The sequence below is a fragment of the Triturus cristatus genome, chromosome 3_2, assembly GCF_964204655.1.
Source record: "Triturus cristatus chromosome 3_2, aTriCri1.1, whole genome shotgun sequence".
In the NCBI taxonomy this organism is placed as follows: domain Eukaryota; kingdom Metazoa; phylum Chordata; class Amphibia; order Caudata; family Salamandridae; genus Triturus; species Triturus cristatus.
This window is the reverse complement of record NC_140584.1, coordinates 90,878,735-90,898,770: the sequence shown is the minus strand read 5'-3', so window position 1 is coordinate 90,898,770 and position 20,036 is coordinate 90,878,735. Positions and strand designations below refer to the sequence as shown.

Sequence of the window (20,036 nt, the reverse complement as noted above, 5' to 3'; positions counted from 1 at the left end):
AAATGTTCTGTAATTTGATTCTATAATTGAATGAGTCTTTAGCTGTACAGCATCCATATTCCGTTGCTTTTTCCCGGAATTTTCCTGATAAGGAAACAAACTTGTTGAATTGAGTGAAATCATTTTTTTTTATGTGGCTTAACTGTGCTGTTGTCAGCAGAACTATTATTACTAATTCTTTAAAATGCAGAACTTTGTTGAGTATTTCTCTCTAACGTCATTGGTGTATTAATTATGCCTCCTATTTAGTCCTTGTATTTCAATGGACAAGTAACTATTTAATAGTTCAAAAGCACCCTGAATGATCACACATTAGTTCCAGGGTCTCACAGAAGCATTCTATACAGGCCACAAAGATTGTTTGTTTTAGCATTGCAGCAGGATAGGTGAATGTATTATGTAGCTTCAAATGCAAGCCAGACTGATTGACTTTACCAATTTATTTATTTTAATTTATCATGAGAATAGACTGGTTGGTTCCTGGCGATCTGTAGAGAGCAATGCAGAGGATCCTAAAGTGTATCGCCCTCACTGTTTATATAACACAAACTCAGTTTGCGGTAAAAGTAACCAGCTCTATATAGAAGCACTTTTTTGCTGACTTTTAATAAAGAAGTCATAAAGGAAATTAAGGCTACACGAGAAAATCTGAAAAGTCGGGTAAACAAGGCAATACTTTTTATGGAAAGGTAATCCTAGATCTAGTAGTTGTGGTATGAGACTGATATGGGGGAAGATTAGAGATAACTTTACCAAAAACAGAAAAATACTATATTCTAGTGCTGGATATCTTCAGAAAATAAAAGTTAACATTGGAGACCATAGATAACTGTGGGGTAATAGTAGGTGGGGAAATATGGACACTGTAAGGGTCAGGATGGATTGTGTTGGTAGCCTTTTGCTATTGAAAATGGAACCAACATCATCAGGTGACTGTGGATACTGCAAGGCTCTGGAGGAGCCTTTTAGGAGCAGTGCAGATTAGATATTAATTTGTGCCAGTGTTTGCTGGTTCTCAGCACCACACTTATTTCTAAGCACCAGCACTTTTAACTGACAGTCCGCCACATGATGGCTTTGTCTTTTTTTTTTTTTTTTTTTTTTTTAAGTACCACAAAGCAGCAGAGTGTTTAAAATATCAACATACATTAAAATAAAGTAATAATTTAGAACTTAGGGTAACATAGAACAGACCAAATTGACACATTTGTTAGAGATTGATTGTAAGAAATTGGGTTACTCTTTGAGACGGGTGAAATCCTACTCAAGCAGCAAACACAATCCTTGTCAGGGTGCTGTCACAAGGAATCCCCAAAATAACCTGTGCTCAGACCTCTGGTAGCTTGGCACAGAGCAGTCAGGCTTAACTTGTAGGCGATTTGTACATTATTTATGCATCATTTTAACAGTAATAAAGATAAAACACATCACAAAAAGGATCCCACACGAGATTACATTTGAATAAATAAAACCAGACCAAAATGACAAAAATCCAATCAGTAGAACCTGAGATGTGCAGGTTTAAAGATTTAAGTGAAAATAGCGACAAAAATGACCAAGCGCCAACTTTGGATACCTGTTTGCACCGAACCGGGATAAAACCATAAGTTAAGACCAACCGCAATAGTGTGCAGGCCGGCTACAGGGACCCAGTTAGGCCCACTGAACAAGAGTACCTTAAATCCTAGTTGCAGAGTATGAGAAAGTCTGCGGATGCGTTGTGTAGCTGAGATGATGCGAGATCAAGGTTGTTGGAGATGATTCGCACCACGTTGGTTCAGGGGAACCTTGAGGCTGCGATGCAAGGTCCTGTGCCATCACGGAGGCTGCCGTGGAGGAGAGGCTTGTGATGTGTGGTCCTGCATCAGGGATGTGTCACAGGGCGGCAGTTCCGATGAGGCTATGAGCTACAAAGTCGATGTGAAGTCCTTGCGCTGGGAGAATCCTCACAGCAGAGGCGATGTGTTGGTTCTTCACTGGGCTGCGCCGAGCGGTTCTGCTGGATCCAAAGATGGGCTGGCAGAGCACTTTCCGGTCAACTTACAAGTGGGGTTGCACCACTTGGCAGGGTAGAACTCACAGTTGCAGAGTATGGGATAGAAGAAACTAGCCCTTGGAGTCATTCAGATAGTTCTGGGTGCAGGTTGAAGGACCAGTCCTTCTCACCCAGTCTTCCACAGGTCCAGCAGTGTACTCAAGAGTTTGGTTCTGAGGGCCAATGTTTATACCTGGTGGGTCCTTTGAAGTGGGAGAAGCTTCTAGGGGTTTCCCTTTAGAATGCACGAGATTCCTGCCTCCACTGCCCTGGTTCCAGACTAAGTACAGGGGGTATGCAATCCTTTGTGTGAAGGTAGGCCACAGCTGATTCAGGTGCAAGTGGGGCTGTGCCTAACTCCGCCCTCCCATCCTCCTAGTGATGGCTCAGCCAGGCACACTCATGCTCTCTACTGTGTGTGGCTGTCTAGGAGTTAAAAACAATTAACGACTGCAAGCTGCACCTAGTCATGTGATCCAGAGACAGGCTGCAGGCACTAAATGGCTAAGGCAGGTAAATTCCAACTTTCCAAAAGTGGCAATTTCAAATTTGTAATTCAAAATTTGGCATTACCATGAAAGAGGATTTTTCATTACAATTCCAAAGACATCAAACATGACCCGGACACCTGTTCCCCTTTAAAAGGCATTCTTATTAAATGTAATAAGATGACCCAAATGTTATCCTATGGTAGAAGTAGGCCTTGCAATAGTAAAAAATGAATTTAAGGGGTTTTCACTATAAGGCCATGGAATACATAACATTAGATGGCCTGCTCTTCACATATATTCCACCCTGCCCCATGGGCTGTTTAGGGCCTAGAGGTAACCAGTATGCATCAAAAAGGAAATGTTGGGCCTGGCAAAAGGTTTATTTTACCAGGTCAAAATGGCAGTTTAAAACAACACACACAGGCTGCAATAGCAGGCCTGAGACTTGTTTAAAGGGCTACTTAAGTGGGTGGCACACTCCGTACTGCAGGCCCACTAGTAGCATTACATTTAAAGACCCTGGGTACAACTAGTACTATTTTACTATGGACATTTCCTGCGATGGAGGGCGGCCTGGCGCGATGGGCGGGGGCTGAGGGTACGCTCCGGGTGCAATTGGCCCTTCGGAGGGACGATGAGAAGGCACTAGCGACGGCCCGGGCATGGGAAGCGTTGGTGGTGGAACTTCAGGGGTTGATGTCTGATGCTGGGGAAGGGGAGAGCACATCTGACAGGCAGGAGGTAGTGGGGAGCAGGGAGTAGAAGGGGAATGGCGGTAGGCCCTGGCCGCCCGCACCTTGGCTCGGCATGAGGGAAGGCTCCGTTTGCTTAGGGAGAGGTTGGGCTCCTGTATCTTATTTATTAGGGAGGAGGGGCACATCGGAAGAGGGGTAGGGGACGGGGGCACACTGACATGGGGTGGGGGAGGGGGGGGAGGGGACTGGGTGGGAAGGTTGTTCCTTCTCCTGGATAATTGGTCTTGCTGATAAATGTGTGGTACTTCCTGGACGGGTGGAGGCAGGGGGATGTTTGTTGAGTTGTTGATTTGGAAAACAATAAAAAACGTTTCAACAAAAAAAAATATTTTACTATGGACATATACGTAAATTAAATGCCAATTTGGTATAAGTCAATGTTATAATGTTTTGAGGAGTGAGCACACATACTTCAGCACTGGTTAGCAATGATAAAGTGCACAGATTCCTAAGGTCACAACAAAGAGGAGTAAAGCAAAACGTTTGTGGGAAGACCGCCCTAAGGTTGAGGTCTAATAGGGACTGTTAGTATAGATTAATGGTACTTGGAATTGACAGCATTGGTAGCAACTGTGAATGGTTTAGGTTGCAATTGCCATCTGAGAACACCTCGGGCCCTAGCACTTAATTATTTATTTAACAAATTAGGCCCTGGTGCAGATTGGCTTGGCTACGGACTCTAGTCAAGTAATGTGGAGACTCATGTTTGCCTCAAAATAGACACTCTATTGTGTGGTGACTCCCTGACAACCAAAACTAGCTTGGACAATGCCCTTTCAAAGTGCAAGAATAATCATGGCTCTATTTTGAGTTTGGGATGCATGTAAAATATTTGGTTGAGGTGTTTATTTTAACAATTTAACACCATGCGTGCTTCTAATCATACCTGGTCAACCAGATCTTGTAAAATCCAAGTGGCTGAATATAAATAAGCGGCATTTAAAATCAGGTTTCTAGTTTGACTTCCTCCTTGTATGGCACCACTACAGTGTTTCTCTCTGTAACACGAACTAAGGTTAGCAGAGAGTAACTGGGTCTAACCATAATATGGCTTCACTAGGATTACATGTCCTAAACAAGGGGTTGAACAATGTACAGTAATGTTCATCAAGTGCACAGAAAAATGAGCAATGTGAATGAGGAGTTCAATAAGGCAGAATTATTTTCCATCCTACATATTCATTGTTAAATCTCAATTGTTGCCTTGTGACACTGAAATAATCACTAAACCAGGTCACTGTCCCACTCCTGTGATGGATCCTTACTACATACATCACTTGATTCTTCAAACGTGAGACTTAATGCATATTTTATGTGAGACAGTATTTATCCAGTGCTATATTTATAAGGTTCATTATTGAACCAACGTGTAAAGTGGGTCAAAGTATTGTGACAAATCCCAATAATGCATTTATAGGATGCGATTCGTCTCTTCATCATAATCATTTCTCGCTCCATTTACTCACAGAAAGTCTTTACATTTTCTATATTTAGTAATCTCCTTTGGTAATGTGTTCTATCCCATACAATATTCAGATTATGTTTATAAAAATATTTTTATATAGCAAGCTATATGGCACACTATAGGGTAACTGCCATTTAATAGTTGTTACTGTTACCTAATGTAACAGTGCTGTAAAAATGGAAGGATACATCAACCTTGCAGTCGTTCAAAGTTATTATCTGCAGATCACTGCAGATATCAGGTGCCAGTGTTAAACTGACAGTTCCATCTTGCTGGGCATGGTTAAATGGGGAAGCGTAAACATTTTACTTTCACAGACATTTGCTTTTCAGAGCACTCAGAATGGAAGCTAATGTTATAAAATAACTCAAAAGTATTTGTGTTACTGACCCCAGAAGGATGGAAGGGCCGCCATTTTGTGATTAAAATCTCTAACTCGGAAAGTAACTACCAGATCTCAGAGGCAGCATTGAGATTGATTTGAAGGACACCCAACCACAGGTCATAACTAAAGACGTATTATCCTGCAAAAAAGATAAATAAAAGTTTTGGAGGGGACTCATTGTTGATTAAGAGCCATAACTTAATGTACAGTGCTACTGTCAAATGCCTAACAATAGCCAACTTTGCTTAACACCGGTAGATGGTCACTATTAAAATTAGAAAGAACGAAGCTGTTGAGCTTGCCAAAAGATCTCCTTCAGTCTAATTTCACACCAACAAACCTTGGTATCATATTACTCGCTTCAAACCCTTTTTATACTCTCTGAAAATTAATGATTTCTTCATTCAAGAATGTGTTTTCGGAAGGCACATCTATACATTCCAACCAGCAGAACCCTAAGAACCAAAAGCACAGATCATGGAAAAAGGCATGGAATACAAGTCAAATAATACAAATATAAACATTGCCTACATACCATCAGCACATGACTAAAAGCTCTCCTAACCTATCATGAGGTCAACGCGAGATCAGCCAATACTCACTACAATAAAGTATACAATTTGATTAGGGTCTCAAACCTAAAAGCCAGAATCCTGTTTAAATGCTTCAATTACTTACCGGTAATTGCATTACTTGGAGACCTCTTCCCTCACTTCTATTCATTACAACACTGAGGCCTCACCAGACACCCATACCACAACATTTATTCACAAATAAAAACATAACCTGACAATACCAATGAATGGTTGGCCTGGACCACCTGGGAGGGAGTGATGTAATGAATAGAAGCGAGGGAAGAGGACTCAAAGTAATGCAATCTGGTATGTATTTGAAGCATTACCTCAACGTCCCCTCCCTCACTTCCCTTCATTACAACATTGAGATGTACAAAGCCAAACAGGACAACTGATAAGGTAATGCACACAATCAGGTTTATTAAATAGTAAAGAAAAAGGCAATGAACCACTATTCTGATACCATAGTGGACAAAACTTTAAACCCAAACACCTCAGACTGTTCAACCTCCTAAACAATCCGCTAATGAGAGGCAAAAGTCAACAGGGATGCCCAGGTGGCAGTCCCGCAGATCTCAGAAATGAAAGCCCATTGGATCTCAGCCCAGGAGGTAGACATAGACCTCATAGATCTACCTTGACACACTAAAGGAGAAACCTGACCTGAAGCCTTGTAGGCCAGAGAACTTAAAGTCCGAACCCACTGACTCAAATATGAAGTAGAAGGCCTCAACTCCTTATTTAAAGAGCCAAAATTCACAAACAAGAAATTGGAAAGCCGAAGAGAAGCATCCCTAACTAAATAAATCAGAAGAGTCCTCTTGACATCCAAACAATGCAGCATTATTCCTCCTCAGAAGGAGACTTGAAAAAGGAAGGAAAAATCAATTCCTGGCCCCTATGGAACTTGAATCAATCTTAGGACAAAAGGAAAGGAGAGGCCTGGAAATGATCCGGACATCAAAAATCCTACATAAAGGATGCCTAAAATACAAAGCGCCCAGCTCACACAAATGCCTAGTGGAAGAAATAGCCAACAAAAAGAACATCTTAAGGGACAGCAATTGTATATTGTATATCCATGGAGTCCAAGGCCTCAAACTGAGAAGCCATCAATGCCTCCAAAACCAAAGAGATCCCACAAAGGGAAATGCTTTCTAGGAGAAGAACGAACATTCTTCAAGCCTTTGAATAGATGCCCCACCAAACCATCAGAATCAGACAGATTATTCCAAGAATTCCCAAAAGCTTTAGTAGCAGCCCATTGAAGCTTAGGGGAGGCAACCCAAGTTCAAAACTATAAAGTGTTTGATCATCTGGATATAATCCAATCATGTTATTGGTTGTGAAATGTTACTCTCCCTCATATGATATATTAATTGTAGCTCACTTGTTTTGTTGTATAACAAATGGTCTTGCAGGTGTGAAATAGTAAATAAATTAATAAATATGATGGTCTACGAAAATACCTCTATTGTGAGGTAGAGTGGCACAAACTCGGGCTAAACGATTAGCCACAGCATCTTCATCTGAGTGATGTTACTGAGTAGACCTGTGGTTAGTTCTTGCTTCATGTTCCCTTCTGGTAGACATGAGGTGAACTGGGCGGCCATTTTAGGTGTTTCCACACCATTTAGTGTTGATAGAAGTGACTATGTAATTGGAGACACCAGCCATGACACACCATTGGAATGGATACTGAAACCAATTGAAATCTGTAACCTGAATCCAGCTGTCCACATACTAAAATACAATGAAACAAATTTACTATGTAAAAAATCTCGTGTTATGACCAATATAGTTACTGCTTATGGTCTCTACCACCCTTTATGTCTAAATCATGCTATATAAAACACTGAAATACTAACATTAAAAAGTAAATAAATTAATAAATAAAGCTGGGTGTGCTTAAAGTCCTGTCTTCTCTCTAGCATATAACTAGTTGAGCTCATTCTGTTCCTCAATGTGTTCTGGAGCACAGTACAGAGATTAGAATGCTGTAGTCCGTGCCCTCTTCTTGGAGCCTTGTAGTGACTTCTGTTAAAATCCATTTCAAGTGAACGGGAACACATTGTTCTAAGGATCTGCCAGAAAGAGTTGTGAGCATGTTTCATGCAGATGCGATAAGAAAAAGAATACTTATTTTGATTCCCCTTTTGAACACATTCACAATGAAGTCATTGTTGCTTCTTTATTACTTATTAAGGCACTTATATTTACTTAGGAATTAAAGAAACCGAAAACTGATCATGTTACCTAAAAAATTCTGATTATATCAAATTTGTGTGAATGCCCAAGGCAACGTTCATCAACAAGAAGGGTTCACTTGAGTATTAACGTGTCTGGAATTCGACCAAGCAGCAAGGCTAATCTTGAAAAGGCCAAATATGAAATATAATATTCTAATTGGTTTGATGGAATGTGTTTTTACAAAAACTGATTGTAACATGGATGTCTTTGAATCCTGCTGTGAAACTCGCTTCCACTCCTGACAAAATTAATAAGGGGGCCTCAATCGCATTAGTTGAAATCAAAAATAATATTTTCTTTCATTTCTGTCCAGATTTGCTTAAACTTTGCTGCTTCATGTGAGGTCCTAAAAAAGAGCCAGGGCATTCCATCCTTGCTGGCTTATAGGGGGCTGAAGTATCATTGCAACTCTTTCGTAACCAGCCTTTCTTGCAGTTATTCTTAGTGGTATCTTGTTATACATGAATTTACTCCAGCCAAAGAAAAACAAGCATTTGCAATGCAATAGGTCTCGCATTCACGCGAGTTTGAGCAATTGACATTGCAAATAATAATGCCTTTTATTTTTGTTTTAAAAACATAAATAAAAGGCATAGTTATTTACAATGCCAAAAGCTGAAACTCTCGTAACTGCGAGACCTACTGCATTGCAAATGCTTGTTTACACTAGCCCACTGTGGGTTAAGTTCAATGCAGTGCACGATGGCAAGAAATAGAAACGCACATATCAGCAAACCCCCCCCCCCCTCCTTCCATGCCCCAGGGGAAGAAAAAAAACAACTTTACACACCAGTTAAAAACAACAAGAGAAACTTTAGCATCCGGAACAGGTCTTCTAGTCCCATAGGGAGGATGCCAGCCAGTAGCACTGCAGGGGAGCTAGGCTGTTTATAGGACGTTTAATCATTTACCAGATCAGCCGCCATCGCTGCTTGGTCGCCTCGTCCCCTCCAAGGATGGAAGTACCACGAGCATGTGTGCGCGCGAGAGAGACGCTGGTTTACATGAGCGAGCCAATGAGATCACAGGCCTCCGAATCCCTCCTCACACCCCTGGATTCTTGAGACCAAGGAAGGGGCCAGAAGTTCACGGGAGCGAGGTACAGAATGTTTTGACTACAGTGGCTACTGTGTGTGAAACGCCATTAAAGCCAAAGGGGTCATTGAGCCTGTACTCCAGCGCAAGACACCCATCGCCGATGAAAAGACCCTGAGTGGCAGTAATATGAAAGATGCTGGGGTAAATTGCTACTATGCAGACAATAGCGTTTTACCAGTCAGTAACCACAGTGGTCATAGCTACCTGTTGATGCCAAAGATGCTGCTTTGAATGGGACATGGGCAGAGGGTGAGGATGGGTGGAGAGATGCAACAAGGGATCACTTCATCATGATTAAGGGAAGTTGACGGCACACTTTCCCGAAACCAACTTAAGCTATGGCCTGCAACGAAAATGTTTGGAAAGCTAAGCCCTGTACAATCAAAAGGTGCTGCAACGTCATACTACTGGAAGTTTGTGGCCTACATAAGTGCTAAATTGCAATGCATACATTATTACTACAGCTTTACAGATCAAGATCTTTGGAAAGCCAGGGACTTTTATTCTGGTCTGCAATGTTAAAGATGCCCTGGGACCTGGAAGGTCAAAGGCAAGATCAGCTTTTTCTCAGACGGAGGACCAGATGTCACTCAGTCTCAGAGCCTCCAACGTGCTCATTTGGGTTTGGATCAGGAACAGAGGCAGTGGGGTTTAATCCAAGAGAGACGCTGTAACTGTATCCGCCCTGGACTCCGCTGTCACCGTGGCCAAGTCACCGCCCATTCCATTTGGACTCCACAGAAGGATGGAAACGCAAATATTAACAGACAGTAAGTAATGCAGCTGGGTTGTCAAACAAGCCCCACATTGGTTTGATTTTAAAAAGTTACAGGCTCCAGAAGCCAATGGGGATTTCTAATAGTGCAGCTGTAGCAGGCACAGTGAAAGGAAGGCCTGCGTGAAAGAGACAAGGGCAACATCCAACTGCGCATGCGCGACCTTGGTTTATGAGTGCGCAATATACTCGAAATCACAGCTCTGGCACACGGTGTTCTTAAGACCAATGCAGGCTTGCCATAGTCACCCAGGGCCTTGCAGCCAGACTGTCGAGGCAGCAATCATAGAAGATGAGAGGTGGGACTCCCACAAAAAACACTTAAACAGTCAAGAGCAAATGACCCCTGAACGTACATTTCCATTACATGCGTTCGCTAACCCCTTCTCACTGTAGGTGCGCTCTGCCTTGCAAGGTCAGACAGCTTTTGTCTAAGTGAAAGCGCGCCATGCGCGCGTTTTGCTCAAACGACGCCAGCTGTACACGTGCACATCGCCTGTCCTCCAGGTGCGTGCATATCTCCTGTCCCCCTTCGGCAGAAAATCGACGACAATAGATCTCGCCAAGCGAGCAACGCATGCGCTGCGTCGCTAGGCGAGACCTAAAAATCGCATAAAGGCAATTTTTGCTTTATGAAAGCATATTTCTCTGTATCTAATTCACTAGACTGTAGTTTGCTAGTTGAAGGGCAGGGATAACCACCGAATGAGAGGTTGTTTTTCACCGTTAGAGGAGGTTTTCGTTTGCAGACCCGTTGCTCACTGAGTGAGCAATTAAAAATTGAAAAATACAATTGTAACTTAACGCTATTATAATTTTATTTCAACATGCTGGCTCCATTGTTTGGGAGCGGGCTGGGCTGTTTAGTGGCTGGGGAAGGAGTGTTGGCACCCTCCTAAGTGTGCATGAATGTTTGGATGGCTCTCGGGGGCCGGCCAAACATTCAGGCGCACTTTGCTAGTTCTCCACCTAGGCATGGGTGGAGAACATGCCCAGCGTCCCATTCAGTGTCCGAGCGCCGAACCACGGTGCTTAGATCAATCACAACGCTGCTCAGGATGCCTGGGTGCTCACCAATCACAATGCTGCATTGCAGCGTTGTGATTGGCTCAGGGGGGCCTGGGTGCTTCCTGCGTCCAGAGAATCTAGGAAGAGGACGAGAGGCCAGAGGAAAGGCAGTGGCCGGCCGCATCCGGGTAAGTGTTTTTTTTTAAATGTATTTTTAATTCCCTCCCTCCGCTCGCCCCATGTCCCTTTGGTAGCAGCCACTACTGTTTGCAGACATTCACTTCAGTCTCCACCAAACTAGAAGATAACTAAAAGGAGATAAGAAGGGACTCCACAGCTGAGGGACACCTTTGGGAGACCAGAAGGATGGGGCAAGGTGTTGGTGAGTGCTATTCTATGGCGGTATCGGTTCTTGAAGCACTTGATAACTATTTGCCTAGAGTATGCAAAGGCTGGGAAAGTGGACCTGATATTCTGGAACTGTGACTGCTAAGTGCTGTGTTTCAATGCTTAATTTGAGAAAAAAATAATAACAATAATAGCAACAACAATAAATAATAGCAATAAATAACAATAGTAATGATAATAACAATATTATTAATAAGAACAACGACAACAATAATAACAGCAATGATTATAATATTATAACTAGTAATAATAATATAATTATTTCTGGGGCCCATATATTTTCTCAGGAGCATGCGGATGACAATGCTGAATGCCAAATACTAAGTTTACTTTGTTATGATTTTACCCATGCCTTTTACATCTGCCATCTGACACTCCTGTCGCTGAAACCTTTTCAAGTGGCAATTTTTTACACAATTAGTGGTACGTTTAGGCAGTGTATAGGGAAAACAACTTTTACCACTGTATTATTACAGCAGGATTCTGGAGGTGGTCATGCGTGACAAGAATGTGCACATTTATGCAGTTGTGTTATAAATCCTGCTACATTTCCAGCCAAAAGCAGGACATACTTTCCACTGAAGTAGCCGACCTACAACAGCGAGTGGTGGCTGTGGAAGAAGCCAATACGTTTACAGTCAAACTTGTTAAATCACAGGAATCTCAATTGTCAGGAATGCAGTCCAGGATTGAAGATCTGGAAAATCGCCGAAGATGTCAGAACCTGCAAATTTTCGGAGTTCCAGAGGACAGGGAAGGCAGCGATCCACGTGCTTTCATTGTCAGTCTTTTTCAAAAAGCCTTTCCTGACCTCGCAGACTGGGATATGGACACAAGTCCAAAGAGCACATAGACTACCACTGTCCCCAGCCTCTCAGGGTAATCAATCCAAAACCAATTTTGCCCGACCGATTCTTGTGTTCCTAGGTAATTTTCTCTTATGCCAAGCAATATACTTCAAGGCGCGTCCCGCAGCTCCAGTCAAGGTAGATACAATGTCTATTTTTGCGCGTTCTGATCTATGCAAGGCGACTGTGGACAGGCGGTGGAAGCTTAGCCAACTTATGGATCCCTTTAAAACTGTCTGTTCACAGGTGTTCTTACAAGAGCCGGCACGTTTGAAAGTAACAAAGGATGCCAGACAACATTTTTTTTTTTTAATGAGCAGGATGCTAAACAAGCTCTGTTTAAATGGCACTCAGTCAGCAAGTAACGAACTATAGTCTCAATGTTATCGTAATAGCTATAAGAGAGGCTGTACCCGTGAATAGAGACTTCTATTTCTGACACTATAATGGACATTTCTAAGGGGCTTCCTCTCATTATTTTTCTTGTCATTTTCTTTGATAAACATGTTTGTTTTTCATAGGCACATGGTTAAGTGGAGCGATTGGTGTACGATGTCGTCGGGGATAGTGGAGGTCACTGGGGACTAGCGGGGGGGCTTCGAGAGGGCGTCTCCACAATGCTGTCATTATGGGACAGCAGAGAAAGTGGCGATTCCTTTTTCTAGTGACTGGGAGGTGGGTGGGTGAAGGGCCGGGTAGGGTTGGTTTTTCTGGGAGGGGAGGTGTATAAGCCACAGCTTAGACAGTTTAAACATTTTCATCTGCGTAGAGCTGCAGTCAGAGGAGTATGTTTTCGTGGGTACTGATAACTCAATTCGGTTTCAAAATATTTTTCAATGCCGGAACTCAAGTGTATATGATGGAATGTAGCAGGATTGAATCAGGCGGGGAAACGACGGCTAGTAATGGAAGAGCTACGCACTTTTAAGCCACATATACTAGGGTTGGCAGAGACGCATATTGCTTATAAAGACAGAGCACTTTTTTAGCACTTGGGATACGATCTTATGGTGTGTACGTCACACACTGTTTCTATTCTTGGGTTGGCGCTGTTAAAATCCAGACTGTGCCAGGCCACTGTTATTCGTTCACTCGCAGATACTAAGGGGAGGTGGGCATTTTCGCAAATTTTGATTTATGGGCGAAAGGTTACATTATGTATGGTTTACGGCCCTAATACCGATTGCCCAGATGTTATCTATCATCTGAGCTCCGAGCTGCTGGAGTGGTCTGGTGAAAAGATAGTGATGGGCGACTTTAATTGCATACTGGACAAGAGAATCGACACCGCCAATACTTCCGCCCATCTAAGAATGTGTAAAACTAGAACTGCTATACATGAGCTCCTCTATTTGCATCAGATGGATGATTCCTGGAGGAGGTTATTCCCCAATGTCCCAGGTTACATTTTTTTTCTTCTCCTCATAAACACTAATCTAGAATTGATATGATTTTTGCTAAATACTCCATTCTGGAAAACGCACTGGTGGTAGTATGTCCCCAAATCACTTCTGTTCATAACCCGGTTATGCTAATAGCGCAGTTACAGTCAAACATACATTTACCAAATAGGGATTTTACTTTTCCCAGACATCTCCTTAGCAATTCGGAATACATGGAGGTGATGTGTAAAGCACTTGGGGATTATATTGACTCTAATTTTGGCTCGGCATCAATCGCAACTGTCTGGGACTGCTTATAGGCTGATGTCAGAGAAGTCACCTTACAATATATTATAAAGCAAAACAGGCTGGGCCTTCGCCAGTGGGACCAGGAGCAAAAATTCTGGCTGGATCTAGAGCGTCAGCATGCTATGGCTATCGCCACAAAGAACGTGGCTGAACATTCGATATACCAACAGGTCGTAGTCTCATGGGCTAAGCTTAAAAGACGGCTAAAAGATAAAGATAAAGTTGCTAATAATTATCATAAGCTCCGGACTAAACAATATGAGTACGGTGAAAGAGTTGGCTGCTTATTAGCTGATCAAATAGTGGATCAAATGGCTAAAACCCAAGTAAAAACGATTAAAAGGGTGGACGGCCTGACTGGTCTGCTGATATAGTTGAACAATTTGGGCTGTTTTACGCTAATCTATATAGTAGCCGAGGCAGTCCGGATGAGCAGGTCGTCTTGGATTATTTGCAGGAATGACAGATGTCAATTTTTAGTTCGATATTATCTGAGTCATTGGATGAAGATATCGACGCAAGCGAAGTGGAGGAAGCTATAAATTCCTTGCCAGCTGGCAAAGCAGTCGGCGAGGATAAGATCCCATTGGAATTTTTTTAAATCTTCAAAGATATTCTGATTCCCATTCTTCTTAAGGTATGTAACTCCATCATACAGGGAGAAGAGGTTCCTCCTTCTTGGAACGCATCAAACATCGTCGTTTCTCGTAAAAAGGGGAAGCCCATTGACGATATGAATTCATATGCCATCTATATTGAGCCCTTTATTCAGCATCTAATGACCAATGGGTATATTGATCCAGTCATTTTAAACGGCACAAATTTAAAATTAACCGCATACGCTGATGATTTAGCGATTTTTTCGGCTAACTCTGTCAAAGCCATAGCCGCTATCACGTATGAAGCACAGCGATTCGGTTCCTTTTCTGGCTGTAAGCTAAATGTGCATAAAACACAGACGATATTAAATTTTCAATTAGATGCTCTACCAGTAATACTTGGGGTTAGGAATACGGCTACTAATCTGGGGGTATGTCTTAGTAGCCAAGTCAACGAAATCATCCCACTAAACTACGATCTACTGCTGAAGAAAGTGGCAGTGAATCTGCGAAGTTGGCACCGGCTACCTCTCAGTATTCACAGGAGATGCAATGTGGTAAAGATGATTATTTTACCAAAGTTTCTATATTTCTTTTGTACAATTCCATTAAAAGTACCATCTTCTTTTTTTAAACCTCTAGATAGTGTCTTGGGCAGCTTTATCTGAGGATACCGACGTGCTAGAAGAGCTATTCGATATCTAAAGCTATTATATATGCAGGGCGGATTCAACCTCCCTGATTTTAAGTTTTACTTCTGGGCAGCATTCACCGGGCGGTTACTGAGCCTACTTAGAGGAACTGATACAAATCCCAGTTGGTTTTTATATCAGCTGAATTGTGAACCAAATACTGGGTTCCTATTATAACGAACATCTGACCCCAATTATTTTAAGCGGGTTCGATTTAAGGTAATCGGAGATATCGCCAAAAAATGGTGCAAAATCTGCAAGACTTATGCAATACAAGATTTACACTATTACACGGTACTATGGGGGCATCCTTTATTTTCTAACATATTTCAGGACCAGATCGGGAAAGAATGGCAACTCAAAGGTATAACGCGGATCGGTCAGCTATATGACGATCAGGGTTTTCGAACTTTTTCATCCTTAAAAGAAGAATTTGATCATTCACAAACCTACTTTTTTAAATACCTACAAGTTAGGGACTTTTTTTATCCATGGGAGGGGATTATCAGAGTTGTCTAATCCATCCGATATCCTGACTACACTTGTCGGTATTAGAGGGCGAGGAGCCATCAGCAGATTATATCAAAAATTCATTGGGGCGGTGAGTGACGATGGTGTACAAATCACAGCAAAGCTAAGTCGAATCTTTTGTTCCGATATCTCAAAGGAGGAAATACAAGAATCTCTTCAAACTATTGACTTAGCCATAACATCTGTTAATTTAAAACTACAACAGCATAGAATGATTTTTATGCTCTATTATACCCCTGAGCAAAACCAAAGGGGATGATGGACGGAGTGTTGAACATTGCAAGCACTCACCCCCAGTCAACTGATCTGGGTTTAATCCATCATTCTTTAGCTCACTCCGCCACCCCAGTTCAGACATGGCCATATGCAAATCCGTCTGACCCTGTGCCTCATGGGAACAGTGCAGCCCGAACTGCCAAGCCATGTCTTCCCTGGACCGGAAACAAACATCTTGGGACCGGTTTCGGGTTCATAACCCTCATCAGCCAGCCTATCTTGAATCCAGTGGCAAAGTGAGCAAGGGACCCACGTCTGGGCATACCCTGCCAACTTAGGGCGAACAAAACAAAACCAAAGGGGATGATGGACGGAGTGTTGAACATTGCAAGCACTCGCCCCCAGTCAACTGATCTGGGTTTAATCCATCATTCTTAAGCTCACTCCGCCACCCCAGTTCAGACATGGCCATATGCAAATCAGTCTGACCCTGTGCCTCATGGGAACAGTCCAGCCTGAACTGCCAAGCCATGTCTTCCCTGGACCGGAAACAAGCATCCTGGGACCGGTTTCGGGTTCATAACCCTCATCAGCCAGGCTATCTTGAATCCAGTGGCAAAGTGAGCAAGGGACCCACGTCTGGGCACACCCTGCCAACTGAACTGGGGTGGCGGAGTGAGCTAAAGAATGATGATGGATTAAACCCAGAGCAGTTGACTGGGGGTGAGTGCTTGCATTGTTCAACACTCCGTCCATCATCCCCTTTGGTTTTGCTTTGTTCGCCCTATTATACCCCCGAGCGAATTTCTAAATGGGCCAACAACTTTACTGCTAAAACAAACTGCCCCAAATGTCAAGAATATGCTGCCGACTTACACCATATGTTCTTCACATGCTCCAGGCTGAAGGACTTCTGGTCCAATATCGCTCTGACTTTAGCAGCCTGGGTTGGTTACGATAGTCCGATCTCGGGGAAAGAGCTGCTGTTGGGGCTTTTTTCAGAGTCTGGGTGTCTCCCGAAACCTTTAGCCTGTATTATCGATTCTTGTGCTCGCCTGTGTATTGCCCGCTCTTGAATTCACACCATCCCTGCTAGCATTAATGAATTCTGGTCTCTGTTGAGGAAGATCTTCGAAATGGAAACTGCACTAGCTAAAGCTAGAGGCCCTCAATCTTTGCTAAAATTTCGCAGCGTTTGGTCCTGTGTTCAATGGGATTAGGGATTGAATGCTTCCCCTTTCTTTCTTCCTTCCTTTCTTTTTTTCTTCTTCCCCCCTTTCTTCTTCTTCTTTCTTCTTTTTCTTCTTTCCTTTTCTCTCTTTCTTTTTCCTTCTACCATGCTTCTCTGTGCTCTAAAAATGTCTGCAAATGTCTTTCGATTCATTATTATTGGAAAATGCTGATGTCATTATTTTCTTTTTTTCTTTTTGTGGCAATTAAAATTAAAAAAAAACAAAAAATAAATAAAACAAAATCAGGACATACTTTTATAGTAACCACAATAAGTAACCAATAACCACCAAGGTGGTAATATAGCGCCGCTCCAGCTCTTCAAATATTCAAGAGACTGGTCAGTTTTAAACTGTGCCAGATAATTTCTTTTACATTGGCACATGCAGCGCCCGCTTAATGGGATACGGCCCTTTGTGTTTTTATCTCAATATTCAACTCTGTTTTCCATCCCTGCTTCTCCCATTGTCACTGCTTTCGTGCATGTCTGTTCCTCCTTTCTCCTTTTCTTTCTCATGCTCAGGGTGAATGTCCGATGATGAAAAATAAGTCCTGGTCCACCAGATGAGTCTGAGTGGCCACCACTTGCATCCAAAGCAAGCACTGCTTTGCTTTCTGTGTGTCCCTTAAAAATCTTGGGTCAAACTGAGCATAATGAGCCCTTAGATGGTGTGACATCCAGTGGCGGTAGGCACAGGTAAGAGCGGTGAGCAGGGCAGGGGCGAAGTCGCCAGACGACGGGATAGGTAAAATTAAATAAAGAATTAAATAAAACCACTTACCTTGCGCTCACCGCATTGTTGACTCGGCGATGCGGTGAGTGCAAGGTAAGTGGTTTTATTTAACTTTCTATTTAATTTTACCTATCCCGTCAGGCAACTCCCCCCCCCCCCCGCCCCCCCCCCCCCCGCATACCGCTCTTACCTGTGCCGGCTGCCACTGGTGATATGGAAGATCTGACTGTGAGGCACACATTTTTTTGGTGGAGTGCCCGTTATCCATGGGTCCCTTGGTACTGGGTTTATTGGCTGCTTTTTTTTTTAGTAAAGCAGGGTTTCCAATGTGAGAATTTCACAACATTCAATAAAGTGCTCAAGCATAACTGGAGTTTAGCCTGCCCCATGTAGATGATTGCCGGACTTTCATTGGAGAGTGCTCTGTCAGTTAGTTATTGTGTTTATCATTCATGCCAATATTGTGTTCATCATGCAGTCATTGTTTATCATGTAATCTGGGGCTATTGGTCTCTGACAGACTTTTCTATTTTGATAATGAGCTTAACTTATCTAAGGCACATTTTACTGACGTTTAGCAGAGATTTTTTAAAATGATTATGTTTCATTCTGTTAGCACTAAGATGTCCTCCTATACTTTGCTCTGCAAATGTTAAAGCAAATTAAATTAAGTATTAAATGGAAATGAAAAGCAGATTACGATTACAATTAATATCAAGTGGATATGGTCGCTTGTAATTTGAGGAGGACTTGCCTGAATGTTCACAGTGCCCTCCTAAATGCTCAGACTCTGGGTTCTACTACTATTAAAAGGGTATATTCGAAAGGAATGTGCTTTCAAGCTTCTTTCTACAAGGTCATGTTTGTGAAAGCAAAGGGGGGGGGGTGCAAAGGTACACTTGCCCCTGGCAATAAAGCATGAGGAAACACTTTTGGAATGACACAGATTCAACCTTAACTTATGACATTGAAAAGTCCATAATATTATCAATGCAACGCCCATTGCAATACATGGGTTCATACTATTAAAATAAATATATATTTTTGATACTTAAATTTGCACCCATGAGAAAAGAATTACCTAGTCTCCTGGCTAGGCCAAAATCAATTAATTTGATCTTTGTGCCAGTCTTGTTGACGCACATGATGTTTTCAGGTTTCAGGTCCAAATGGACAATGTGCTGCTGATGAATGTACTGAACTCCTTCTGAGATCTGCTTCATGTACTTGATGACTTCCCTCTCCGTGAGTTCAAAGTCTTCATCGATGATTCGTTCGAACAGCTCCCCTCCAGAAACACTAAACACGATGCAAGGGAAAGAGGTGAATTTTCATCAACAATATTGACAAGTAAAGACAGAATCATACATGTCATTGCAATTAAAACAATTGATTCACACTATTTATTGTTATCCTAATTACACTTTTCTTATGCGGTAGACTTCAGTTTTTAATGCCTAACTTATTACCCCAGCCCTTCCATTCGTTCTGCTTTGAAAATCTTTTTTCATGATATTTTTATGCATCAAGGAGATTAGAAATAATATATTATAAGAGAGTAAAGATGTTATAGGTCCATCTACTCTTCTTTCATTATGCTTTAGGGCTCCCTTCTCTCCCCTATACACAACATTAGCCATGGAAAAAGGCGGCCATATCTGTTAAGGGTAAAGAAAAAGCATACTGGTCAGAGCAGGAAGCCATGGAGGAGAGGCTCTGCACTGCCTGCCCATTCCCTTAAATTACCCGGGGTGTGAGAGATCACATCAGTCAGAGGACACCTGCTTGGCTTGCCTAACCCACCTGCACACTGAGTTTGTCGACTACCAGTTCAGCATAGATGGGTGGATCTCATGCGACAAGATCGGCTATGCCAGACTCACTGCTGTATTGTGAGAGGCAAGCTCCTCCTATTTTGAGGTTAACAGAAAAGAGGCCAGCGCTGCACCCCACTTGCCCTACAACTCCACAAACGTCTATGCACCCAAGTAAGCGCAAAGGAAGTGACAGAAGGGGGAGACATTGCTAAATAATCTGCAGACAGGTTAAGCCAGAAGTAAAGAAATGTTGTTGCTTCTTTGGATTTCAAACTGGTCCACCAGAAGCCTGCAAAGCATCAGAATGGATACATGTGTGACATGAGAGAATGGGGTGATTAGGTCTTTGAAATGTGTCATTCTTGTCTGTCTCTTGCAACTTTTTGGAAATGTCTAGAAGAAATTCCTAGCATTTTCCTACACCCCTGCTTTC

The 20,036-nt window shown here is 42.5% G+C and overlaps 1 protein-coding gene across 3 annotated transcripts in view; it reads right to left on the bottom strand.

Annotated features, from left to right (window-relative positions):
* The window catches only part of MYLK (myosin light chain kinase), a 1,478,514-nt gene that overhangs the window by 87,659 nt on the left and 1,370,819 nt on the right, over window positions 1-20,036 (bottom strand). For all 3 annotated transcript variants that reach the window (XM_085647312.1, XM_085647311.1, XM_085647313.1), the window contains one exon: window positions 18,868-19,085. In XM_085647312.1, coding sequence (XP_085503438.1) covers window positions 18,868-19,085 — 218 coding nt within the window. The remainder of the gene's footprint in view (window positions 1-18,867; window positions 19,086-20,036) is intronic.